This window comes from Apodemus sylvaticus, chromosome 10 (assembly GCF_947179515.1).
Source record: "Apodemus sylvaticus chromosome 10, mApoSyl1.1, whole genome shotgun sequence".
Classification (NCBI taxonomy): domain Eukaryota; kingdom Metazoa; phylum Chordata; class Mammalia; order Rodentia; family Muridae; genus Apodemus; species Apodemus sylvaticus.
In genome coordinates this window covers 95280596-95306051 of record NC_067481.1, presented here as the reverse complement: position 1 = coordinate 95306051, position 25456 = coordinate 95280596, and the positions used below count along the sequence as shown (strand labels likewise).

The following is a 25456-nucleotide window of genomic DNA, read 5'->3' as shown; positions in this document are numbered from 1 at the left end:
TGTGGAATATGCCTGCACAGGTACTATGTGTGGGTGTACACATGTGTGTGGAGAGTAGGCATCAACTTGGGTGTCGTTCCTCAGGATCCACCTGCTTTAGTTTTGGAGTGAGACTCTAGGACCTGAGTGTCCCCGATTAGGTTAGACTGACTGGCTGTGAAGCTCCAGGGATCCAGCTGCCTCTCCCTCCCAGTACTAGGAGAAAAAAACAAATCCAAAAAACAAAAAAACAAACAAAAACAAAACAAAACAAAAAACAAAACAAAAAACAAAAAACCGTGCAAGCTTCCCTATTGAACCTAGACTCTCCATTCAGTGAACCCCATATCAATAAGCTACAGAGAGGATCAGCAAACAGAACATTGGCAGTGTGCAGGGTTGGTGACACCCCATGGGACCAACTTAAGAGTCCCTAGAGGAGGCCAGAGCCATGCGTGCCGGCTGGACCTGGGGTGAGGAGGTCTCCAGCCAACACTCAGAGGATGTGCCTTTGGGCCCCGTGCATCAACAGAGGTTGGCTCCCCAGTTCCTGTTCTCCAAAAGGTCATAAGGAGGCCAGCGGGAAAGCTCTGTGGGACCACAGAGCGGGAGCTGGCCAAACCATGTCCCACAGTTAGAAGATAAACAGCCTTCAGAGAGATCACCATTTCGTTCCTCCTTGGGAGTTAGTGTGCACCTAAAAACCAGAAAGGGCGTGTCTTGCTAAGGCCCTCCATCGTGAAACCCAACAATGGCGTATCCTCAGGTTGGAGTTGGGAGTGGGAGGCATCTACGCTGGTTAGCAAAACTGACCGGATTTTAGGGGACACAGTGCTATGTCTGAGTCATTTGCACTACTAACACATGTGTAGCCTCAAGATTTTCAAACACTTGGAAAGCACGGCAGGTCTGTGGAAGTGGATAGCTGGGAGCTATGTCCAGGGCCCTTATGTCGCCCACGGCCATCCATCCCTGTGGGTGCAGAACAGCATCTTCCTCCCTGTCTTTAGTGGCAGGCAAGGGGCTGAGGTCAGGATCGCATTTGGCCAATTTTCTCCCCTCCTGATTTCCTTAAAAGATAAGTATCAAGGAATTTGATCACGAGATTCAGTTCTGCTGAACCTTGGTCCAAACTGTGGTCTCAGCAACTCTTGTTTGTGCAGAGACTTTGAAGAGACCAGCTTTTTTTTTTTTCTTTTTGGATTTGTTTTTTTTCGAGACAAGGTTTCTCTGTGTAGCCCTGGCTATCCTGGAACTCACTCTGTAGACCAGGCTGGCCTTGAACTCAGAAATCTGCCTGCCTCTGCCTCTGCCTCCCAGAGTGCTGGGATTACATGTGTGCGCCACCACCACCCGGCTCGTAGAGACCAGCTTAAGAGCGGTTGTGTTTCAGCTTTCCTCGGTCCTAATCTGTCTTCCACGGTCGACTCTGCTGTGTTGAATCTTTTTGGGGGCTGCCCTGAGACCAGTGGCTGAGCCGCAGAGAGGCCATGAATACAACATGAGCCAATAAGCCCTGGCAGCTTGTGCAAGCGCCTGGTCCTCTCCAGCGATGTGCAGGAGTTCTTCCAGGCATTGCCTTGCCTCTGTCTGCCTTGTTCCTGTCTCGGAGATGGACAATCAAGCCCCTATCCATTGTTGAAATGGGGCGGTGGTCCTCAGAACGTCACAGCAAGGATGCCCAGGGATTCTTGAGTGGGACCTGCTCCACCCACACAGGACACCATCAAGTGGTCATGAGGAAGCCCACTTGCTCCAGGGTCAGCAGGTCTGGGGCTTTCTCAAGTCTGAGGCCCCTGTGGGTGGGTGTTGAGTTCAAGGCTGACTGGCCAGGGCACATTTGTCACCAACACACAAGATATAAACCAGTCCGCAACCCTTTACTGTGTCCACCCATCCACCTTTTGGCCTGACGCCATCCTGATTGGTCAATTGGACAGATTGCTGTCCAGTATTACTCCTCTCGGGTCTGCAGCAGGGGAGGCCCATGGCGTCCACTGAGAGCTATCAGGCAGGCAAGTGCACAGGTACCATAAACAGTTCAGGTGGGAGGAAGGATCCGCCCTCAACACAGGATGCCAGGTGGACCATTCCCACTCATGAGGCTCCACACAAGACCTCATACCCTATGCTGCCCAGACTGCACTACAGCTGCTAGACACTGTGCTTATCTTTAGAGAGAGACCATGCCCATGGACCCCACCCTGGGTTTCAGGGGAGGTGCAAAACACAGCAACATCCTCCCTGAAACCCCTGGAACTGCACCGCCCTCAGCTGAGCCACACGGCCTGTCTTGGAAGTGTGTCTGAGTTGTTGCTCTTGTCTTCCGTTCCCCTTGGTGCTGAGGCCCAGGGGTCAGTGCCCTGACATAGCCTATTGCTATCCACAAGAGTAAGCACATGGGGTGGCGGTTGCTGCTCTTCCGGGGATAGTGACCCCAGTCCTTGGGCAGGAGCCACAGTGTCAGATGGATCCATAGCGCCACCACTAGGTGTGGGGTTTGCCCTTGCAGCCTCTCGATACCTACTTCTGCCCCCACACTAGGCAGGATCATCTCTCTCTCTCTCTCTCTCTCTCTCTCTCTCTCTCTCTCTCTGAGATCTCACAGTGTAGCTTATGCTAGCCTTGAACGTCAGGCAATCCTCCCTCAGCCTCCCAAGTAAGTACCAGAGTGCTCACAAGCACCGCCATGCAGAACTGTTAGCAAAGAGACACCTATGCCTGCAGCAGGCCTTTCCCTGCAGCAGGATCTCAGCTCACCATAATTACCTGGTACCCAGGACTTCAGCCAACCCAATTAAGGGGTATGCTTCCTAAGACGGGTGTGGAGCCTGTCCCTACGCTGTGCCCAGCTGTCTCCAGAGATGGGATTGGACAAGAGCTGCCTAGATGTATCTTCCTTGGAATAACATTATCCTCCCTTTCCTCTTGTGTGTCTGTATGGGTGGTGTGTCTTCACATGTGTATGTGTTTGGAGGATGTGTGTGTGTGTGTGTGTGGTGTGGTGTGTGTGTGTGGTGTGTGTGGTGTGTGTGTACATCCACGTGTGTGTGTGTGTGTGTGTGTGGTGTGTACATCCACATGTGTGTGTGTGTGTGTGATGTGTGTACGTCCACGTGTGTGTGTGTGTGGTGTGTGTGTGTGGTGTGTGTGGTGTGTGTACATCCGTGTGTGTGTGTGTGTGTGTGTGTGTGTGTGGTGTGTGGTGTGTGTACATCCACATGTGTGGATATTTATGTATAGACCTGAGGGACTTAGAAGATCTTAGGGGTCTTCCTCAATCACTCTTCAATAGCTCACTGAGGCAGGGTCTCTCAACTGAACCCAGTGTTCACCAGTACAATTAGTCCAGCTAACCAGCTTGTTCCAGGGATCCTCTGTGTCTCAGCCACTGTTCTAGTGCTGTGAAGAGACACTGGAACTGAGACGATTCTTATAAAAGAGAGCATTTAACCAGAGGCTGGCTTACAGTTTTAGAGGGCTAGACCATGATCATCATGGCAGGAAGCAGACAGGCAAGGGACTGGAGAGCTTTAACATCTTGATCCACAGACAACAGCAGGCAGACAGAGAAGGGAGGGCCTGGAATGGGCTTTTGAAACTTCAAAGTTCACACACCTCCAATAAGACCACGCCTACTTCAACAAGGCCACACCTCCTAATCCTTCCCAAGCACTTCCACAGCTGCAGACTAAGCAAATGTGTGAGTCTACGAGGGCCATTCTTACTCAAACCACGCTTTCTCTCTACCTTAGAAGTACTGAGATTACTGAGCAGCTACTACACCCACTGGCATTTGTGTGGGCGCAGGGGATCACACTCACGTCCTCACACTTACAAAGTTAGAATTTTAATCACTGAGCCATCTCCCCAAGATGGCATTGCTTCTTGTAGTTGTCTGGATTATTTTTGAAAACCACTTCCAGGCTTTCTAAGATACTATTTTTAAAATGTCTGTTAAGAGCTGGTTAAGAGAAACAGCATTTCCCCAGTTGGCTTCTGTGGCCTGTGAGGATAAGAATAAAATTAATGTGTTGTTGCCAACCTCTACAACAGCCCCTCCCCCAAGGCCGAAAGGCCCAGCCTAGGCCCAGCTTCTGTCCCCCAGAAGAAGGATTCCACAGATCCTGTCAGCCTTCAGGGTCACAGATCACACACTCAGCCTTCCCGGGCTCAACGTAGGTAGGGAATGGCCATCTTGCATTCTTTGTCCTTGGCTTGGGCACAGCTTTCACCTTTGTTCTTTCGTTTGTGAGAGAATCAGCCATCTGGGGTTAGGGGCTGTTCTCTGCATGGAGTTTCCGAAATGCTTCCTTGTCCAGTTTATCCACTACCGCTGTCACCACTCCTGGAGACTTAAGGATTAAACAGTTGTTGGCCCAGGCTACCCCACAGTTATCAGAGTAGGTTCCAGCCATGGCTGGGCTGGAACAAGGTCTCTTCTCCTATTAGGAGCTCTCTAGCCGGAGGAGGCCATTTCTAGGCCAGTGGAAGGAAGCCTGTGTGTGCTCACCCAACGGCCCAGTTAATGTCCTAATTTCATAAAGGAGCCCGAGGGATGACAGCTCACACTTGTTGATCAGCAGAATACTGTATTCTTTCCTGAAAGTCCTCCTTCCATCAACCTGGGGGCAGGGGGCGGGGTTTGTTTTTCCTTTGAGATAGAGTCTCACTATAGAGCCCTGGCTGGCCTGGAACTCAATATCTAGACCAGGATGCCCTCAAACTCGAAGAGATCCTCCTGCCTTCAAAGTACTTGTAGTAAAAGTATATGCTGCTACAGCCAGCATCTTACAAATCTCTTGTATCCTGTTACCACTTTGCTCTAGCATCAAGACCCCTCCACACTGCTTCCTGCTTGAGAGGACTGGGATGGACATTTAGGGAAGTTTCCACTTGGGTGGGAGGGTAGGAACTAAGGGGTCATGGAGTCCTTGTTTCAGCCCAGACAGGGACTCACAGGTTCAGAACAGATGGTATCTTTTGGGGTTTTTTTCTTTTTCTTTCTTTCTTTTTTATTTATATTTTTGGTTTGTTTGTTTGATGATGGTTTGATGGTTCTGAGACTTTAGCTGACCTGGAATTATGTAAACCAGGCTGGCCTAAAATTCAGAGATTCCCCTGCCTCCCAAGTGATTGGATTAAAGGACACCTGGCTAACAGATGTGAATCCCTATTGTGGGTCCTCCACAGATGAGAACACTCAGGCTGGGGCATAGCCTACAACTGGCTGTACCTGTGCTGCTGCTGTCTCCAGAGCTCGGCCACTGGTGCACCCTGAGATGCCCCCGGCCTCCATTGTGGAGAGTGGGAGGCCCTCTTAATAGGCATCAAAGACCTGATGACGTCTGGGACCTGTTGTTGCTCCAGGACTCACTCCCTTGTCCCGATCATCCCCCTAACTGACTTCTCTGAGTCTAATACATTGCATAAAGCCTGAAGCCAGAGCCTTGGGGCTGGGCTGCCGGACACTGAAGCAGGCTGGTCTCACTACCTACTGTCTCAGCAATAGGAACTCCATGAGGCCACCTGAGGGTTTAGATAGTCCCATTGGAGCCGGGCGGTGGTGGCGCATGCCTGTAATCCCAGCACTCTGGGAGGCAGAGGCAGGCGGATTTCTGAGTTCGAGGCCAGCCTGGTCTACAGAGTGAGTTCCAGGACAGCCAGGGCTACACAGAGAAACCCTGTCTCGAAAAAACCAAAAAAAAAAAAAAAAAAAAAAAAAAAAAAGATAGATAGTCCCATTGGGGCGCAGTCAGAAGCATTACCTCATCTCAGTGAATGTAGGCACCCTGGGGCCTTCTGGAGGTCACCTAGTCCTTCAGCCTCTAGAGTGGCCCTCTTCCTCCCTATTTTCACTGTGCTCTGGGGGCTCTCCCAGCTTTTCTCCTGCCAGGGACATCCATGATGGCCTAAGTATTAGGGTGTGCAGCCAGTCCCGAATGCACAAAAGGCACAGGGAGGGAGTGTGAGCACAGGTCCCGGGAGATAGGACAGGCCTCCACCCTACCAGGAAGAGCGACATCTGCCCTGAGGCCTGGCACCATTAACCTTAAGCTCCCCCAACCCCCAAATCCATGATAAATAATCTCTCTGCTCCCTAGCGTGCCCCAGTTCCAGAGACGCCTCCTGATCTAACCACATGTTGATGCACATCAGGGGCCAGGAAGGCATGGTGACCCCATTTCACTGATCAACCCCAGGGAAGCCTGCTGTGTGATGGATGGTCCCGAGACTCCAAGGGACAGGGACCTTGTCTGTCTTTTGATCATACCTACAGGGTTCCAGGCCATCTCCTGGGCAGGGTGGGCTCTGAACTGTTTCAGTTCCTCTAACTCTGACCTGTCCTGTTGTCTAGGTAAGGGCAGAATAGCCATTCAACAAACCCAGAAGGCTTAGCAAGGTCCTGGCCCTGCCCCCCCCCCAGGACAGGCTTGCTTTTATGGCGCTCCAACCTGGTCGGGCCCCTCTCCCAGGGGCCACTGTTGCTGCCTGAGGCCCCCAGTCTGGGATGCAGCCTGCGTCATATGAAGGTCCCCAGAGCACAGCTCCCCCAGGAGTTTGTGAGGTGTACCTCTGACAGCGACACTGGGAAGCGAGCTGGAGGGAGGAGCTGCTCTGGTTAGTTGACCGCAGGGCTAGCCCCCTGCCCCATTACAGAGTCCCTGAGGAATGGGGAGGTGGCTGACAAAATCCTGTGGCTGAGGGAGTACTCTTCCCCTATGCAAAGGCCATGCAGCACCAGCTAAGAAACTGGCCTACTCACCCCCCAAAGGGCCCAGGTGCATAGGAGGGCCCTGACCAGAGAAGCCTCATTGGGTGTGGCAGATTTTGCTTTTTAGGGCTCTGGTCCCAGTATCACAAGATTGTCGAACTGGGATGCCAGCAGTTCTAGCTGACCCAGGAGAGACGGGACTAGACCCCACTGCTGCATGTCCCATCCCAGGGGAGACCTGCCGAGGCTGTAAGAGCAGCCCAGGGAGCTCTTGGGGTCAGCCCAACCCTGTGAAGGCGGTGCCAGGGCCCCAGGTGGCAAGTGTGGGCGGGGCGGCTGCCTGGGCTCCCCGGACTCGGACAGCCCAGCCTCACTCCACAGATCCCTCGGCCTTTGACATCTCTGCTTTTGCTGTCTCCTTCAAAAGTAAGTCCAATGAACAGAGCCCTCACACGGAGGGGGAAACAAACTCCAGGGCTCTAGGGCTTGACCAGGTGGGGGCCCCTAGGCTAATTCTAACTCCTGGGACCAGGGCAACTGCCTCCGGGCCTCAGGGGCGGGGCGGCCGACAGATCGAGTCCAGCGGCGCAGGAGCCATCGCTGCGCGACGGGGGCGCGTCTGTCCTGCGCCGTGCGCGCCGCCCGCAGTGCCCGTGTGCGCCGCCGTGCGCCTGGCCGGGGGCGTCTCGGGGTGCACCGGCGGCCGGGCTCCGGCGGCGGCAGCAGCGCAGGTAGGGCCGGTAGTGGGCCATGCCCCTAGCCTAGGTGCTCCCATATGTGGAGGACCCGCAGCTGATCCTCCGCCCACGTGCCTGTCGGCGTGTGGGGCGCGGGAGAACCTAGCAGGGTGGGGCACTGTAACTTGGGGTCTCTGGGAAAGGTACTCTGCAGGCGGCCCCACACAACCAGGAATACTAGCCCACCCAGCCTCTCACTGGTTCCTTGCGAGCCCTGCCAGGACCTCTTAAGGATGGACCACTCTGAAGGCTGTACCATCGCTGGGTCCTAGTCTCTCCCCAGGGCGAGCTCAGCTGCAGTATCCCGGGATAGAGGCTTTGCCCGGAAGTGTCTGGCACTCAGTGCCAGACCCCTCTCAAGGTCGTGGAGGCTGTGATTGGAGGGAGAACCAGAGACTTGGTCTTTTGGAGTGCACCTAGATAGGGAGGGGTAAAGGGAGGCCCGCTGTTGTGCCCCAACTGACAGATCTCCCTAGTCAAGTCGGTGATTGGTGACTGGGTCTGAAAACACTGGCCTCAGGAAGGCTACCCGCCTCCCAAGCCCTGGGCTTGCTGAGAGGCCTGTGTCCCCAGACCTTCTGGACATACCCCACCTTACATGCAAATTGCAGCCAAATCCAACCAGCCCCGAGATTAACTTGGCCTCTTGGCCTCTTTACTCATGCAAAACAGGCATTCAGGAGGGCCAGGCAGCACGCAGCATCTCAGGGCCCTCATCCCACGCAGGGTCTGAGTTGGAAGTGGGTCTGGTGGGAGGGTGGGGTTGCTCGGGATGCCCAGGTGTCCGTTTTTCGGTCTCCCGAGGCAGGGAGGAGTCTGCCCTCCAAATCCAGGGCTGGGCCTTCTCAGGCTCATTCGCCCAGCCGAGAACGGAAAGTTTGCTTGGCAGCTAATCAGCCCCACTGGGCAGAGAAGGCCCAGGGATCTCGTTAGTGGGTCCCTGTGGCACTGCCCAGGCCCTCTGCCAACATCATCACTGCAGACCTCAGGAAGGGCCAGTGGGTGGTGTGGTCCAATGGGCAGCAGGTTCCAGGATCTCTGTGTCCTGGGGCTGACGGTGGGGTGGGGTGGAGGTGGGGGTGGGAGCTGCAGACCCAGCTCTTTCCCTTCTCCCGCCCGCCCACCAGCCTCAGGCTGGCTACCTCCGACGCCCCCGACGCCATGGAAGAGTGGGATGTGCCCCAGATGAAGAAGGAGGTGGAGAGCCTCAAGTACCAACTGGCCTTCAAGAGGGAGATGTCATCCAAGACCATCCCCGAGTGAGTGCCCTGTGGTGTGTGTCCTTTGACCTGCCCGGCCACTGCCCCCTTGTGTGTGAACCAGGACCTGCCACCCCAGTGGGCAGGTCTGTGGGAATGACGGGCATTCACTGAAACTCCCCACTCGTAGGCTTCTCAAGTGGATCGAGGATGGGATCCCCAAGGACCCCTTCCTGAACCCGGACCTGATGAAGAACAACCCTTGGGTAGAGAAGGCCAAATGTACCATCCTCTGAGGCTGACCCGCACCCTCTGTAAGGCGTGACTTTATAAACAGACTTCTCCAGGCGTCTCTGCTTCAGTACATTCCCCGTGGGAGTCGGTGCGGCCTGCTGTCCCGGGCCAGTGGGGCTATAGCAGGTCCCTGATGTACAGGCTGCGCCGGACCGCATTTGAGACGCCCTCGTTGAACCGGAACCACACCTCACTCCTGCCCACCGCCACACCCATGCGCCACTCATCCGTGTCCTTCTGGGGGGCCTCAACCTCTGTAGGGACCAAAAGGTGGCACCTCAGCAGACCCCAGCCCATGCCTCCACCCCTCCTCCTTCCCTTCTGTGACCCATACACACCTCTGCTTGGGACTGCCACTTTCCTGATGACCACACGTCCAAAGAAGTCCCTCTCGGGCTAGCAGAAAAGGGACCATCAGATTGCCAGTGGACAGGCAGGCACACCTAGGCCTTTCCCGGGTGAGAGGAGACTCCAAGGCCACTGAGCAAGGCCTGTGACTAGGAGCACCTCTCCTAACCACTGCCCTCTTTCTGGGAGCCACACCAAAGGTGGCTCCTTGGGCCTTGGGGCAAGCCCTGCCCTCCGTTCATGGGTTTGGTTTTTTTGTTTTTTGTTTTTTGTTTTTGTTTGTTGTTGTTGTTTTCTCCAGCCCCCCCCACACACACACACACACACCTGCTCCTGCACAGCCGTTCTCTTCATGATGTGTTCGAGCCGCTGCTCATGGTTACGTGGGGCAGGCTGCCTTGTCCCCTTTTCCCCACTGTCCGTCTGCAGACTTGCAGGCCCTGAGGGACCCTGGTCCGCCTGAAGGGAAGTATGAGGAGAGGTGTCTGGCCAAGGCCAAACCACTGGTACTGTATGCTGTCTCAACACTGGGGTAAGCTTACCTGGGGGCGGCCTCCAGCCCAGGCCAAAGCCTCTGCCCTCCGCATCTTCTCCATTTCGATCTCCCGGGCAATAAGCTGCTTAGCCTGGTAGGTGAGGGGCTTGCGGGCAGGTAGTTCAGGGAAGCGGCAGACCTCCTCCACATTCCTGCCCAGGTAGGTGAGGTACCAGGGTACCAGTCGGCAGAGGCAGGGTCTGCCTGTGGCACCAACCCATATACCAAGGTTCAAGACCTTGGGTGTAGGACAAGGTCCTGACAATGCTACATCCTACTCCCATTGCAGCTGGGGACCCCCCAACTCTAAGTGGAAGACAAGGGAAATGCACAGGGTGACACGGAGGGAACCAGAACAGGCAGTGACACCGGGACCCTCACTGGGCTGCTGCTGTGCCTCAAGCCCTTAGAGCCCCAAGGAGCTGCAGATGCATAGGCTCTCCTCCCTGGGATGGATGGAGGTTCTATGACCCCTACACTGAAACTCGGAATCAAAATTGTGCCTGATCTAGGTTGAGGCCTAGTACCAGCCACATTTGTGCCAGACCTAAACTGCAACCCACAACCCCTTGGACACCTCACCAAGACCACACTGGCTTTGGCACACACATCACATGTCCCCAGGTATCCCTCTGCCCCAGGCACAGGGGCACTCACGGCTCCAGCCTGTAGAGGTACTGCCCATCGGGCGTGCGCTCCTGGTGGTAGGTGAGACTGTAGGCAAGCATGGTGCCCACCAGGCTGGACAACTGCTGCTTCTCACGGGCGCTGTACAGCTGTGTGCTCACCTAGGGTCAAGGAGGCTCAGGTTGGGCAACTGAGCAAGGCCCGGAGCCACCTTGGCCACAAACCCATCCTTTCCTTCATGTCTGACACTCACGGGGCGCAGCTTGGGGGCGAGGACATCCAGGAGCAGGCAGAGAGTATCTAGAATGAGGGCCTGTGGTGTGGCCCGGCTACGGGTGGCCGGTGCCATACCTGACACCAGTGTCTGTATGTGGTTCCTTGTCTGGCTCATCCGGGTCTGGGCCTAGGACAGAAAGGGAGTCACCAGGACTGGGTGAGTGGGGCCGGGTGACCCCTGGGGCCAGACCCTGAGTACCCTGAGCAGTGGTCATACCTCCTGCTGGCTGCTGGGAAAGGTGATGCGTGGCACGTGGCTGGAGGCAAAGAGCACGTGGAAGGCTGCGGGCAGGAAGGGCAGGTAGCGCAGCAGCTGGAAGCTCTGGCCGTGGTGGGCGGCCTGCTCCAGCAGGTCATCAAAGGCCAGCCAGTCAAGGGCACAGCACACCGTGCCTAGGCTGGAGTCCCGAAGACGGAGGCGCAGGAAGTTGTCAAACAGGCCCTACGAGAGGTGAGCAGGCATGGACCTCTGACCCTCCGAGCCCCTCATCTCCCCCACAGCGTGAACATCAACCTCGAGACCCTTTCACCAGCACTCCCACTCTGCGAAGTCCAAGGGGTAGGGATTAGCTGCCAACACCAGGGACGGGACAAATGGGATGGCAAGTTCAGTCCCCAACCCTTCCAGAAGTGGCATAAAGCTATATCCTCAAGATTCAGGGTATAGCTGCCCCAATTTGCCTGTGTGAATCCAGTTCCCACTGGCCATACCCCATAGCCCCTCTCAACTGCACATTTCCAGATTGTCAGTGGATTCCCAACTAATCCAAAGCTGCTTAGAGCCGGAAGCAGCTTAAGCCAGACCCTCTGGGGAGTAGGGGAGCACCGCTTGCTCAAGTGCATACCCTCTCCCTGCTCTCCACACCATGGGCATCTAGCTAGCATCCAGCTAGCATCTAGTCCCTGTAAGCCCAGGCCCCAGCGTCTACCTCACAGAGGTTCCCAGTTACCAGCCCAAAACTTACCTTAGATGCCTAAGATCCTTGCCTCCTGTCACCTCTAACATTATTCCTTCAGTTCCCTTGCTGGGCCTGAGGGTCCTTCCTTGTGACCCGTCCTTAATCCTTCTATCCCCAGATGCCCGATACCTGTCCACCCACACCCTTTACTTTAGAGCCCATCCAGGATATCTTCTGTTCAGTGTCTGTTCATTTAGTGCCAGCATCACAAGAGCTGAGGTGTGCACAGGTACCTGGACAACCTTCTCATGCTCGCCTGCAGAGGTGGTCACACGCAGGATGTGGTAGAAGCGCTGGGAGGCCAGAGTCAGAGAGGCCTTGTCAGCCTCACTGAGCAGGAGAGCATGTGTTGGGAGCATCAGGTCCTGGCCCACGAGGCGCCTGCAAGTAGAGGGTGCTGAGGCTGGGCCACGCCCAATGAGAGCAAAGGTGCTGGCAGCCATCTTAGCCACATTCCCTATGCTCGGAGGGAAGCCCTGGCTGGCCTGTTTTATATCACTCTGAAGGTGCAAGAATCTCTAAGTAGAACCGACTAGTAGCAAAAGCCTCTCTCTGAACTGACTAAGGTAAGGTCAGGGAGGGTCATCCTCTAGGCCACAGATTTAGGAGACTCTAGCCAACTCCCCTTGGGGCAGAAACTGGGCTCCCAACCCAAATCAGGTCCCTTGTCAAGACACAGTGAGGCCCCTGGCAGCAGCAGGCTGCGGCTAAAGGCTCTAGGCAACAGAGACATCCCAACCAAGGCTGGCCTGCTCACGCTCCCTGGACTACCTACCTTTGAGCCCTGGGCAACTGGAAAACCTCTTGCCACACGGAGAACAGCCCCTTGCGCTGGTCCTTCAGGCCGACGTGGGTGGTCTGCACATCCTTCACGCTCAGCTCCCGCCGGCCCCTCCCATACAGAAACTGGAAAAGGGGTGGAGTAAGCGGCAGCCATTCCCCCCAACCCTGCCTCACCCAAGCCGTGCGCCCACCTGCAGGGTGTTGATGCAGGCACGGATGTCATTGTCAGTCTTCTCACAGAGGGCAGCCAGTGCACCCGGGTCAGACCGCATGCCGTGCTGCAGGGAGATCTAGAGGCAGGATAAGCACTAGAGTGTCTGCCCCATGCAGCCAACCCTGTGGCCACGACCTGGTTCCCTGGATGCGGGTGACCAGTCCTGTGCTGGGGGCAGTCAGAGAGTAGAGCGCAGTTCCTGTGACAGGACTATACTACAGCCTGACAACTCAATACAAGACAGAACCAGGGTGCTTAGAGGGAAGGGACATGGTGGTGGGGAGGGGGGTCAGAATAGCAGCTGCATCTCCCACCGGAAGCTGCCCCCTCCTAACGGAAGCTGCCCCCCTCCCCCCGCCCTGCTGACCTCCTGGAGCCGCTGCACCAGCCTGGAGGGCAGAGTTGGTGGGACGTGGAGCAGAAGAGCCTGCTGCTTTAGCTGCCTCAGAGAAGGTGTGAACCTGCAGGACAGGATCTACAGTGGCCACACGAAGGACATGCCAGGGCTAGGCCAGCAGGCCGGTCTGCTTTGGAAGGCCCCGCCCCCCCCGACCACACTCACTGATCATTGCAGATGCAGATGATAGGCCTCATCAGGAGACCCCCCTCAGCCCTGCGTCGCCGCCCCCCTGCCGCCACAGCTGTGCCTCCTTGCTCCGCCTCCTGCGGACCCTTGCGATTCAGGATACTCAGGAGAACGTTGATGGCCGCCTTTGGGGAGGCATAGAAGAGGTCAGCGAACCAAAGCCCCAGTGCACCCAGCTTGCCTGCCCACCCACCCACCTAGGCTGCAGAGACCCACCGTGGGGGCCCCGTCGATCTCATCAATAACCAGGCAGTTGGGCCTCCCACCCGCACCCAGCACCGACTCCATTTGCGTAGCTGCTTCAATCCGTGTACGGAAGGCCTCCGGGCTACGGTCGTCACTGGAAGAGCGAAGCCACGAGTTACTAGGTAGCAGCCAGCATCCCAGTAGGATGCTATGAGGAGCCCACAGGATGTAGCTACCACCAACTTCAGTAAGACCTGTCCCTACCCAGCCTACACATCCAGGACCCTAGCCCCACCCACCAGCCAGGGTTTGGGACCAGTAGCACAGGCTCAACATCACAGAAGCCCCCAGACGAGGGTCTCCTCCACTCACCTTGCATTCATCTCTACCACAAAATACCCTGCGTGCCTTGCGACCACGTGTGCCAGTGTGGTCTTGCCTAGTCCTGGAGGGCCACACAGCAGCGCCACCTACAGTCAAAGTGGAGGACAAACTGCCGATCGAGCCCTCAGCCTCCAGAGAGCTAGCTCCTGGCCAGTAGCCAGGGACTAGAAATGAGGCTGATCACCGTTCCCCATACTCCAGCCATCGAATGAGAGCACCCGGGATACTCAGAGTAAGAGAAAACCCTGCCCAGGAAGCAAGTTATGTGGGGACTTGACAGGAACACCAGCCCCTCCCCCACTGCCCAGCATCCCGGGCCGACTCTATCTAAACCCTGGGGAGAATGGATTTCACTTCGGATTCACAACACTAGCACTTGCTGCCAACCCTGATGTCACTGAACACACAGACTCTAGAAGAGTTAAAGATGCCTCACAGATGCCCCCCCCCCCCCCACCACCACCACCACCACCACCACAGAGACTGCTGCAATAGCACTGGCTACCCAGAGGGCAAAGCCCCAATCTCTATGTTCACACAGGCCCCTGTGGGGATTACCTTCTGCCGAGGCCTCCGGCTCGGGTCCAGCTCGGCCTCTAGCATCTCCTCCAGTACCTGCTCATGGCTTTTCCATTTGCCAGGGGCTGTGGCCTCCTTCGCGACCCGGGTGGGCTCTCCACCGGGTCTGGGCTTCCTGGCAGGCCTCTCATGGCCAAACACCACAAGATCCCATAGCTTCAGCCACTTGAGGAGGCAGCGGTTGGTAAACTGGAAGAGCAGAGTAAAGGGCGGGGCCGTGCCAAGGCCTATGCTCAACATAGACAGCGGCGCTGAGGCTCCAAAGGCCCAGGCTCCGCTCACCAACAACTTCACTGAGGCCTCCAGCCTCTGAGACCCTATGCTCACCCCAGGACAACCCGGCACCAATTGCTGAGGGAGAGCAAGAAGACAGGCTAGGACGGTGTTTTTAACCTGTGGGTCACAACCCCCTTGAGGGCCAATGACCCTTTCAGAGGGGTCACCTAAGACCACTGGAAAACACAGATATTTACATTACGATTCATAACAGTAGCAGAATTATAGTTATGAAGCAGTAATGAAAATAATTTTACGGTTGGGGGGGTCACGACAACAGAGAAACTGAATAAAGGGTCACAGCATTAGGAAGGCTGAGAACCCCTGGGCTAGGACATCCAGACCTCTAACAAAGCCCACGGCAGGTCACAGTCAACTAGCAGTAAACTAGTTTTGTGTTGACTCAGTTTCCCCATTTGTCACTCAGAGCCCCCACATCATCCTTAGTACCCAGTGGCCCACCCACACAAACATCAGCTGGACCCTGGCCCTTCCCTCCTGCTGATAAGGTAAGCCAGTCCCACTTGAGTGAGAACAGGAACTCACGTCGTCGCTGAGCAGCTCCGTGTAGTGCTGGGGTGTAAACTCATCCACCCAGAGGCAGTGATGAGCAGGGTCCTGACCAGGGACTGGCTCCTCAGCAGAGGGCCCCTCAAGCGTGGCCGCCTCCCCGTCAGACCTGAGGCTGAAGAGAAGCAAGTCCTGACTCACTACAGAGGGGTCGCAGTGGCCATGCCCACCATATAGGCCCAAACCAACAGGGGTTCCCGGGGCGGTAAGTGTGCGCGTCACCTATGTAGAGCGTCCGAAAGCTGCTGGGCCTCCTCGAGCAGCTGCTGTCGCCTCTATACAAACAGGACAGGCTGGGGTCAGGACAAGTCCCACCAGCACCCCACTCAGCACACACACTCCCCACCCCACTAAACTCACCTTGCTGTCAACTTGTTCCTTCAGGGAAGTGAAGGGGACACCCAGCAGATCCAGCTGGCCACGGCCTCGCCATCGGACATCCGGAAGAGGGTTCTGAGTAAGACAGATCTGTCAGCTCTGTAACCCTCCCAGGTCATGGAGGCACCTGCAGTGCCCTTCGCCCCAAAAAAGGCTGACAGAGAGAGATGACACCTTGCCTAATCAGAGAGGAGATGGATGCTGCCTCTCAGACGGACCAGGTCCAAGGGAGGTCAGCTTTAGGGTGAGGGAAGAGGAAAAGAGAAACAGAAAGCTATAATATAAGCAGGGCGGTGGTGGCGCACGCCTGTAATCCCAGCACTCTGGGAGGCAGAGGCAGGTGGATTTCTGAGTTCAAGGCCAGCCTGGTCTACAGAGTGAGCTCCAGGACAGCCAGGGCTATACAGAGAAACCCTGTCTCGAAAAAACCAAATCCAAGAAAAAAAAAAAGAAAGCTAATATATGGGGTACAAGGTGGCACTCTAAGGCCACATACCCCCAAAAGTAGCAGTGCTGTTTCCAACACCGGACTACCTGGGTGTGCCTGTTTCTAGGAATTCATACAGGTGAAACTGACTTCAGAACCTACTGCAAGCCCATTGGCAATATAAAAGAACCAACGCCATGACAAATCCCATGCTAGGGTCACACACCTGCACCCCAGTGCCTGTGAGGTCAGCCCGAAGCACCAAAAAGGCCCGCTCTCCACATGTGGACGTCACATTGATATAATCCTCTAAGACAGGAGGCCGTCTCAGAACAGGATTGCGGGGACTTGGCAATGTCTGCATGAGGTCTTTGTCAGCACTAGCATCTGGGGGCCTAGGAAGGACAAACATCTCCGGTCACTCTCAGTGGGGTGCCTGGACCCACACTCACTCCTCTTGCCTTCCCACAGACAGCCACTTCCAGAGCCTCATGCAGGGACAGGCAGCTTTCCAAGGCAGAATTACAAGAATTACAGAATTCAACAACACACCCAGCATCCCACATCTCAGGGAAGACCTCTGGACTCGGTGGGGGGGTGATGTCCCCTGGAGGGGAATCGGGGTACAAGAGCTCCTCCATATCTGGCTCGAAGTTCAGCCTCTTCACCACGTCCAACCTGGGCCGTTTGACCATCGGGCCTGCAGAGACAGAGGCAGGAAGAGGAGGAGGAAGAATAGGAAACTGATCCTCAGAATTCCCCGACCTTAAGTGCCCAGTCCCCAATCGGACGTACTGGAGGGCGAGGGCTGGTCCCTACGAACATTCTTTCTGGTATTGCGTCTGTCATTTCCTGGCGACCCTGCAGGGCAGGGACGCGGGACAGTGTCCCCACCAGCGATAGCCTCTTCGAAGGTTAGTGGGGGGCGGCTCGCCGGAGTCTGAAGGGTCCCAGAAGGAGCCAGGTTCCCTGTTCCTGCTGAGATAGAGGTTGACAGCAGCAACACACATCAAGAAGCGAACTCCCAGCCGCTACCTATCCCATCCACACAGCTCTCCATGCTGCAGCAGGATGCAGCCTCGACCTGGGTCAGTCGTGACCCAGGACCCGCGCCCACCTTCCAGCTCAGCCAACACTTCGAGCTCGGCCGCGAACTGGTTTTGGAAGTCATCCTCCACACCATACAGATCTTCCTCGTAGTCTTCCATGGAGCCAGACCACAGTTCCCACAGCTAAGTGGCCCTCAGAACTTCCCGCGCCGCTGCCACCGCGCGCCACCCCTCCCAGGACCGCCAATCAACAGCCACACACAGAGGGCGGAAGGAGAGGAATAATCGTTCAATGGTTAAAGTGGAGGACCAAGAACGCTTTCTATTGGCCTGTACAGTAATTCGTTCTTGCGGAAGGCGGGGAAATAGGTGGTACTAAGAAGGTGCGTGCGCAGACCATTCGGGAACGGCCTCCCTATTCTTCAGTGGGCGGAGCTCCAGGTGCGGAATGCCATTGGCCAATATGACCATCCATTAGCAAGGGAATGGGCAGGCCGAAAAGGCGGAGCTGCGTGCCAGCCAGGCCAAGACCTGATTCCTAGTATACGGAAGCAAGGTTGGATGCACGGGTGAGAAGTGGCATCCTGGTCCCTTGACCCTGTTGCAGGTAAGTCCTAAAGGGTCTGCCTGTGGTCACAGGCTGGTGGGAGGCAAGTTAAGGAGCGCCTGCAGTCCTGGGTGGTCCGGGCCAATCAGGGCACAGCAACCCCTGTCTCTCTTGCCTACTCAGAGAAGGTCCTTAAACCTAGCGAGAAGTGTGTAGGCGTGAACTGGACAACCAGGCTGTTTATTCCACATCGGGTCAGGGAGAGCTCCCTTACCCTGAGTCCATGGCAAGTCAGAATCTCCTGACTTTGGCCAGACTCCTGTTCCGGAGCTGACGCGCCCCGGCCTGGCCCCTCGTGGAAGGCATAAAGGGTTCCAGCAGGTGCTGGCCCCAGTAGGTGTGCACAGCACTTGAGGTCCAGGGCAGGCACCCTCCTACCCCAGGCTCACTCCCACCTGCGTGCAGCCCCACCATGGAGCCTGGCAGCATGGAAAATCTGTCCATCGTGTACCAGAGCAGCGACTTCCTGGTGGTGAACAAGCACTGGGACCTGCGCATTGATAGCAAGACCTGGCGGGAGACCCTGACCCTACAGAAGCAGCTCCGACACCACTTCCCAGAGCTGGCTGACCCTGACACCTGCTATGGGTTCAGGTACACAGCCAACACAGCGAGCCCCCTGCAGCATCCTTCCAGAGGATGCTGGGACACTGGACTCTGCCACAGAGGTGCTAACCAGAACACCACAGGATCCAACCATGGCTGTCCTTCTGCCCCTCCCCAGGTTCTGCCACCAGTTGGACTTCTCCACCAGTGGAGCCCTGTGCGTGGCCCTGAATAAAGCAGCTGCGGGCAGCGCTTACAAATGCTTCAAGGAACGGCGAGTTACAAAAGCCTACCTGGCACTGGTAAGTGCTGGCCGTTTCCTGGGATGCCGTGTGGAGACCCAAGGCTCACAGCCTACTCCAGCAGGCTCCTCTAACCCAAGTTCCGTGCCAGGTTATGTGCCCGAGTAGAGCTCAGCCACATCCTTCTCAGAGATGGCAGCATGGCCCAGTGAGTCATATGTGATGTCCTTGCTCGACAGGTCCGAGGCCATGTCCAGGAAAACCAAGTGACGATCAACTATGCCATTGGCAGGAACAGCACAACGGGGCGGACCCATACCATGTGCATCGAGGGCACTGATGGTAATAGTGGATTGTTGTGGGGGCCGTGGGAATGAATGGGAACAGCCAGACGGGTGTAAACTACGGTTGGCTCAGGCTCTAGGACTGGCCCAGTGGACCCTCACACTTACCTTTTCACCTAGGTTGTGAGAACCCAAAGCCAAGTCTCACAGAGCTGCTGGTCCTGGAACATGGGCTGTATGCTGGTGACCCTGTGTCCAAAGTGCTGCTGAAGCCACTTACGGGTATGTCCAGGCCAGGAGTTCATCATATAAGAAAGGACCCTGAGGTATAGACATTGTGGTCTGCCTGGGTCTATACCAGGTGTGCGGGCAGAGCTGATAGCAAAATCACTGCTGCTGCTTGGATGGATCCTGGCAGTCAAACTGATCTCTCTGGCTAGATCAAGTGTCTCCCTGGCTGTGCCTTCACGGCCCACCCCAGACCAGTCTCTTGTCCTGAGTTCACTATCTGATCTGTAGTAAGGAATATAATGAATCCCATACCAAGGGCCTGCCCCACCCTGCCCTGCCCCGCCCCACCCTGCCCTCCCTTCTTAGTGGCACAGATCTACAAAGCAGCTACTCAGGAGAGATTTGTCCTTTTCTTCTTCTTCTTCTTCTTCTTCTTTCTTCTTTCTTCTTTCTTCTTTCTTCTTCTTTCTTCTTCTTTCTTCTTCTTTCTTCTTCTTCTTCTTTCTTCTTCTTTCTTCTTCTTTCTTCTTCTTTCTTCTTCTCTCTTCTTCTTCTTTCTTCTTCTTTCTTCTTCTTCTTCTTCCCCCCTCTCTCTTTCTTTTTCTTTTCTCTCTCTGAAGCCTTGGCTGCCTTAGTACTTACTCTGTAGACCAGGCTGGCCTTGCACTCCGCCTGCCTCTGCCTCTCCAGAAGGATTAAAGGCACGTGCCACCACAGCCTAGCAAGCGATCCATTCTTTTAAAAAGGAGACTAGGGAAACAGGTGTGCTAGCACAGACACATATTTCTAGCACTCTAGAGATAGAGGCAGGAAGATCAGAAGTTCATGCCCATCTTTAGCTATATGAGACTCTGTCTCCAGAAAACAAAAGGGGGGAGAGGGGCCAGTGAAGTGGCTCAGAGGTGAAGGCGCCTTCTTCCAAGCCTGACAACAGACCAGCATGGTGGAAGGAGAGAAGAGATTCTTAGAAGGTGTCTTCTAGGGGGCTGGAGAGATGGCTCAGCGGTTAAGAGCACTTGACGGCTCTTTCAGAGGTCCTGAGTTCAATTCACAGCAACCACATGGTGGCTCACAACCATTTGTAATGGGATCCAATGCCGTCTTCTGGTGTGTCTGAAGACAGCTACAGCATATTCATATAAGTAAAGTAAATAAATCTTTTAAAAAAAGGAAGAAGAAGAAGAAGGTGTCTTCTGAACAGTGAAATGGTGGTGCTTGCCTTTAATCCCAGCACTTTAGAGACAGAGGCAGGCAGATTTCTGTGAGTTCGAGGCCCATCTGGTCTATAGAGTGAGTTCCAAGACAGCCAGGGCTAGTTTGAGGCCAGCCTGGTCTACAGAGTGAGTTCTAGGACAGCTAAGGCTGCATACACAGTAAAAAGAAAAAAACCCTGTCTCCCCCGCAAAAAAAGTTGTCTTTTGACTTCACCAATATAGCATCAAGCAAGCACATCCAGGAACACAACACACACACACACACACACATCCAGGAACACAACACACACACACACACAAAATTAAAATGGGCTTTAAAACAATTTTAAAGAGAGAAAGAAGAGCATTGGGGGTATGTTATCTGTAAAATGCTTGCTAATATACACAAGGCCCTGGGTTCATTCCTGTGACACACAACAGAAAGCCAAGGAGCTGCCTGGAGACTCTAAAGCCATCCCCGAAAACTTGCTGGACACTATAAGAGCAAGGGATGTGACAAAGTGGTTTTCCTCCCAGCCTGACCTCCCATCCCTGACTCCACAGGCCGGACACACCAGCTTCGTGTACACTGCAGTGCCCTTGGCCACCCTATCGTGGGTGACCTGACCTACGGACAGGCTGAGGACCAGGAGGACCAACCCTTCCGCATGATGCTGCACGCCTTCTACCTGCGCATCCCCACAGAGGCTGAGCGTGTGGAGGCTTGTACACCTGACCCCTTCCTGCCTGCCCTTGATGCCTGCTGGAGTCCCAGTACCTGTGTCCAACCCCTTGAACAGCTCATCCAGGCCCTGCGGACTGACCCTGACCCCGACCCTATGGGTGCAGGGCCAAGGCCCTGCAGCCCCTCCACCCCACAGCCCAGGCCAGGTCGGCCTCCTCCTGAGACTGAGGCACAGAGAGCATCGTGCCTGCAGTGGCTATCAGAGTGGACGCTAGAGCCGGATAGCTAAGGGCCTCTGGGCTTTGGGAATTGAGAGCTGCTAGGTTCAGCACCTAGGCAGCCATGATTGCTAGAGGCCAGGGCACTCAGGCAGTAGGAGAGATGTCCACTAGGTAAGTGTTCTCTCAGCATTCCTCCAGAGAAAGCTCAGGCTTTTCCTTCTGGAACAGCTTTCTGCCTCTTTAGCTTCACCCCAGGCTGGCCCAAGCCCCTAGCCAGGAAGGGCAAAGCCAGGACCAAGGACCCTTCAGGGCCCCACAGTGCCTGAGAAGGGCCATCCTAGCATGAGCCTACCTGGACTTGGGTCACCTGCAGCTCCCAACCTGTCTCTTGCTGCCCACCACTGTCAGGTGCCTTTGCCTGTCCTGAACTCTGCCAGGGCCTCACCTCCTCTGCCTGCATCTAATGCTTGGCCCCAATGCATGGGGGTGTGTTAGGGCATCTACAGAGGCGACCTCCATGCATGCCCAGCCCTCTAAACCTGCCATGGATGCTGCTTCTGCTCTACAAGCTCCTAGCTGGAGTGTTGACCATGTCACCACCTGCCTGGCTGCCACATAGCCATAGAGTATCAGCACCAGCCTTTGGGTCCTTCTGGACCTTAACTGTCTGTCACAGCACAGCCACAGCACCCTGGCTGCAGCTAGGGTCTAGGATTAAGAATAAATGTTGTGTGATCAATCTTGAGAGTGACCATGAGACTATCTGATGTGGGGTACCCTTGACCCTTCCTTGCTGAACCTGGCAGACCTCTAGCCCATGAATGCTTAGCAGGACCCACTATAGACCTTAAGGCCATGGCTGCTGCCCTTTCTCGCCCCATAGACAATGAGCAACTTGGATTGGGATTGGGGGTTCTTAGTAGGAACCAGAAGGTCCCTCCTGGTTAGGAGCATCTTAGCAGCTTTCAACCAGAGTCTCTAGGAGAGCCACTGTTCATGTTGTCCTATAGCCTAGGTGCCCAGAGTCCCAGAGCTCATGGGAGGGACATCACAAAGCCAACATTCCCTCTGTGGCCATGTGGCTACTGCTCAGTCCCTTCCCACTGCAATATGTCTTCTCAATTGCCACCACACTTGGGTTTGGACTACAACTCCCATGATGCACCAGACCAGAAGCCACTGCCCTCTATATCTTAGTAAAGATTTCATAGAAGTCAGGGCCATGAGGCCCTGCTTCTGCTTCCTGTGCCTCAGTTTCCCAATCTGCAAAAGGAGAGCTTGAAGTAATTTGGGAGGCCATGTTAGCCCCCATTGGTCACTCACATGCTTTATTTATTTATTTACTTATTTGTTTTTATTTTCTTTCCATGGGTCTTTTTCCTGTTTGCTGTGCCTCAGGATGTCCCTCACTTAGCACAGGCCTGGTCCTACCGGTGATCTGGAGGGATATCCACAGACCCAGGCACTGGGCCCTCACTTCCCTGGCAGCCAAATCCAAAGCTCCCGCCTCCCTTCAACAGCTGTCACACCTGTTATCACCACACAGGGGCACTGCTGGGTCCTGTTACCAGAATATCTGCCCCTGGATCCTAAGACTCCATAGACCTGTAGGGAGTGGGGCTGGGCCAACCTCACAACTTTGTGGTTCTCAGGGGTTCGTCCCTGCCAGACTTCAGGCAGGGATCTATCAAGACTCCCAAAAGACTTTCTTCGGGAAGCTCAGCACCAACACGTGCCAGAGTGGGCAGCTCCTGCATAAGGAGGCTGTTTTTCATTCAGAAAAGGGCCACTGCCTCTGAGAAGCCAAGCCAGCAGCTTCTTCATCCACTAAGGGCAAATCATCCCATTTGGAAGAGGCTGGGCATTCAGCTCCGCTTAGCATTCCTGAGACCCTGGGTTCCAACCCCAGCAGGATATCCAAGCAAACAAACCAACAAACAATCCTTTGTGTGGTGGTGCACACCTGTAATCCCAGCACTCAAGGGTGGGAAGCAAGAAGGTCCCAAATTCAAAGTCACCCTCAGCTACATAACAAGTTGGAAGCCAGCCTGCTGGCAGAGATTCTGTTTTAAAAAGCAGTTTTTGGAAGGACTGGAAAGATGACTCAGTGGGTGACGACATACTTGCTGTGTAAGTGTGAAGACCTGAGTTTTGATCCCCAGAATCCACATAAAGCCAGACACGCTAGCTCCAATCCCGAGTTTCTACCATGACATAGGAGATAGAGACAGGAGACTCCTCAGAAACTTATGTGCCAGCTCAGGGCTTATGGGCCAGGTAGCCTGGTGTACGCAGCTCTGACCTAGAAGACTTATCTCAAACAATATGGATGACCAGGCAAGACTAAACTTGACAGGACTGTCTTCTGATCTACACACATGCATGCACACATGTGCACTCACAGATGAATATGCACATGCACTCACATAATACATAAACATGCATATGCACTCACATAATACACACTTAAATACGTATACTCACATGTACACACAAATGGGTACTCATGTGCATACACATAAACATGTGCACTCACATACATAAGCACATACACATGCACTCACATATATACACATAATCATGCACATGCATTCACATACAAATACAGGCACATAAACATGTGTACTCACATGAACACACACAAACACGTGTAAACATATATACAAACACATGCACTCATATACATACACATGCATAAACACACATACACTCACATGCATTCATACATAAACACATACACATGCACTCACATATATATACACATAAACATGCACGTGCATTCACATACGCATAAACACATACTCACATGCACACACATATAAACACGTGCACACATACACATGAACACATGCACTCACATACATACACACACATAAACACGCACACAAATATCACAAAGAGAAGCAAATCCCCCATGGTAGGCATGGCCCTGGTGGGACAGGAAGCAAAGCAGTGACTGGCACCATAACCAGGGCACGGGAGCTTCAGGTGGGTCCCCAGACAAGGCCAGTGCTCCTCTGAACTTCCATAATCACAGACCAGCTCTGGGAGCCAAAGAATGCAACCTCATGTCACCGGCTCTGCCAGCCTCCAGCGGTGGGTGCTAAGCGGCCCAGGCAGCACCAGTGTGCCAGCCGTAGCTTGCCATCGGGAGAGACCCCAATGGGCAGTGTAAGCGGTGGGAGGTCTCAGAGCTATCCCAATGGCCGGGTACAGAGTGGAAAGTTGAGGCCATGGGGCAAGGAATGAGATAGATGGGAGGCAGACAGACAGACAGACAGACAAGCCAGGTTGGAGGGAAGGTGAAGCAGAGGCCTGAGCAATGCCCTGCTCCAGAAAACACTCCAAAGACTATGTCTGCCTAGAAAATCCCAGCCAGCTCTTGTGGTCTCCCAGGCCCCTCACCTACTTGATTAGCACCTGTTCCTGTGCCAGGTGGGACGTCGCCAGCTGAGGATCCAGAGTCCCAGTGGGGGATCCACCTTTGCACATTCACCCTCATCCATGGCTATGAGGTAGGCAAGGTTGGAAGGATATACAGCAATCAATTATCCATGGCTCCCTGGAAGACAAGGCCAGCCAGGCCAGCACTCCAGCCAGGGTCAAGCTAAGCGTGGGCAGTATGCTGAAGACCTTGCCCAGGGATCTCTGACAATGGCACTTACTGTGTGCCCTAGAGCCACTCACTCAGCCTCTCTGGGCCCCCATATACTCATCTGCAAAGTCAGGATTTGAACTAGCATGAGGCCGTGTCAGGGTTCAGTTAGCCACAACAGAAGAGAGGGCTGGGGTGTAGGCCTATCAGCTATGACTCTATTGCTATGATCATTTGTTGATCCTAGGCCTAGGGGCAGCCCTAGAGGTCAAGCCTACAATGGGCATCTCAGTATATGACCTCTGCCCAAGCCAGAATGTGGACACTGCCCTCCTGCCAACCTGGGCTAACCTACCTGAGTGTCATGTGGTGGGTAGATGGAGACCCTCCCACCACATGAAACCTCCTCCCAGGAGGCAGCTCCGCGTTCAGAGCAGCCTTTTAAGCCAAAGCAGTGGGTGTAATTTGTTGGAGTACTTGATTAGCATGCTCAAGGTCCTAGGTTCGATACCAGGACCACAAATAAATACAAACACACAAACAATTACTTTTGCCAAAACCTGTCCCCAGGTCAGCAATGGAGTCAGGCCCCACTGGCAGTCTGCCCTTGACCCCAGGTTAATACTGGGGTTCAGGATCAGCCTGTCCACTATATTTGTGACCCTTTCCCAAAAGTGTCCCCAGGACCTTGCCCTCCCAGAATGGAGGCCCCTAAAGTGGGTGCCCCTCACTAGTACCAAATGCAGCAGCT

At 54.7% G+C, this 25456-nt stretch overlaps 3 protein-coding genes across 6 annotated transcripts; 2 read left to right on the top strand and 1 right to left on the bottom strand.

The window, feature by feature from the left end:
- Positions 1 to 7030: 7030 nt before the first annotated feature.
- On the top strand, positions 7031 to 8930 carry Gng13 (G protein subunit gamma 13). The gene is made up of 3 exons (XM_052195895.1): positions 7031 to 7120; positions 8559 to 8690; positions 8821 to 8930. Exons 2-3 carry the CDS (start codon positions 8593 to 8595, stop codon positions 8924 to 8926), a joined length of 204 nt encoding a protein of 67 aa, XP_052051855.1. The 5' UTR covers positions 7031 to 7120; positions 8559 to 8592; the 3' UTR covers positions 8927 to 8930.
- Positions 8931 to 8980: 50 nt separating this feature from the next.
- On the bottom strand, positions 8981 to 17349 carry Chtf18 (chromosome transmission fidelity factor 18). 2 transcript variants are annotated; one of them, XM_052195894.1, is made up of 22 exons: positions 17170 to 17349; positions 16848 to 17027; positions 16605 to 16752; positions 16279 to 16447; positions 15608 to 15700; positions 15470 to 15522; positions 15224 to 15362; positions 14381 to 14590; positions 13811 to 13908; positions 13469 to 13592; positions 13229 to 13377; positions 13034 to 13127; positions 12644 to 12742; positions 12445 to 12575; positions 11903 to 12050; positions 10928 to 11152; positions 10688 to 10837; positions 10465 to 10595; positions 9815 to 9959; positions 9600 to 9731; positions 9263 to 9320; positions 8981 to 9178 (listed from the first exon to the last, which is right to left on the bottom strand). In XM_052195894.1, exons 1-22 carry the CDS (start codon positions 17258 to 17260, stop codon positions 9042 to 9044), a joined length of 2904 nt encoding a protein of 967 aa, XP_052051854.1. In that variant the 5' UTR covers positions 17261 to 17349; the 3' UTR covers positions 8981 to 9041. The 2 variants fall into 2 exon arrangements, with proteins under 2 accessions (XP_052051854.1, XP_052051853.1); XM_052195893.1 differs by having other exon boundaries at positions 16848 to 17030; positions 17170 to 17348.
- A 227-nt stretch (positions 17350 to 17576) lies between these two features.
- On the top strand, positions 17577 to 21855 carry Rpusd1 (RNA pseudouridine synthase domain containing 1). 3 transcript variants are annotated; one of them, XM_052196853.1, is made up of 6 exons: positions 17577 to 17708; positions 18114 to 18302; positions 18433 to 18556; positions 18736 to 18838; positions 18961 to 19062; positions 20769 to 21855. In XM_052196853.1, the coding sequence occupies exons 2-6, from the start codon at positions 18121 to 18123 to the stop codon at positions 21176 to 21178; spliced, it is 921 nt and encodes a 306-aa protein (XP_052052813.1). In that variant the 5' UTR covers positions 17577 to 17708; positions 18114 to 18120; the 3' UTR covers positions 21179 to 21855. The 3 variants fall into 3 exon arrangements, with proteins under 3 accessions (XP_052052813.1, XP_052052814.1, XP_052052815.1); XM_052196854.1 differs by having other exon boundaries at positions 18092 to 18302; XM_052196855.1 differs by lacking the exon at positions 18114 to 18302 and having other exon boundaries at positions 17578 to 17708.
- Positions 21856 to 25456: the final 3601 nt, after the last annotated feature.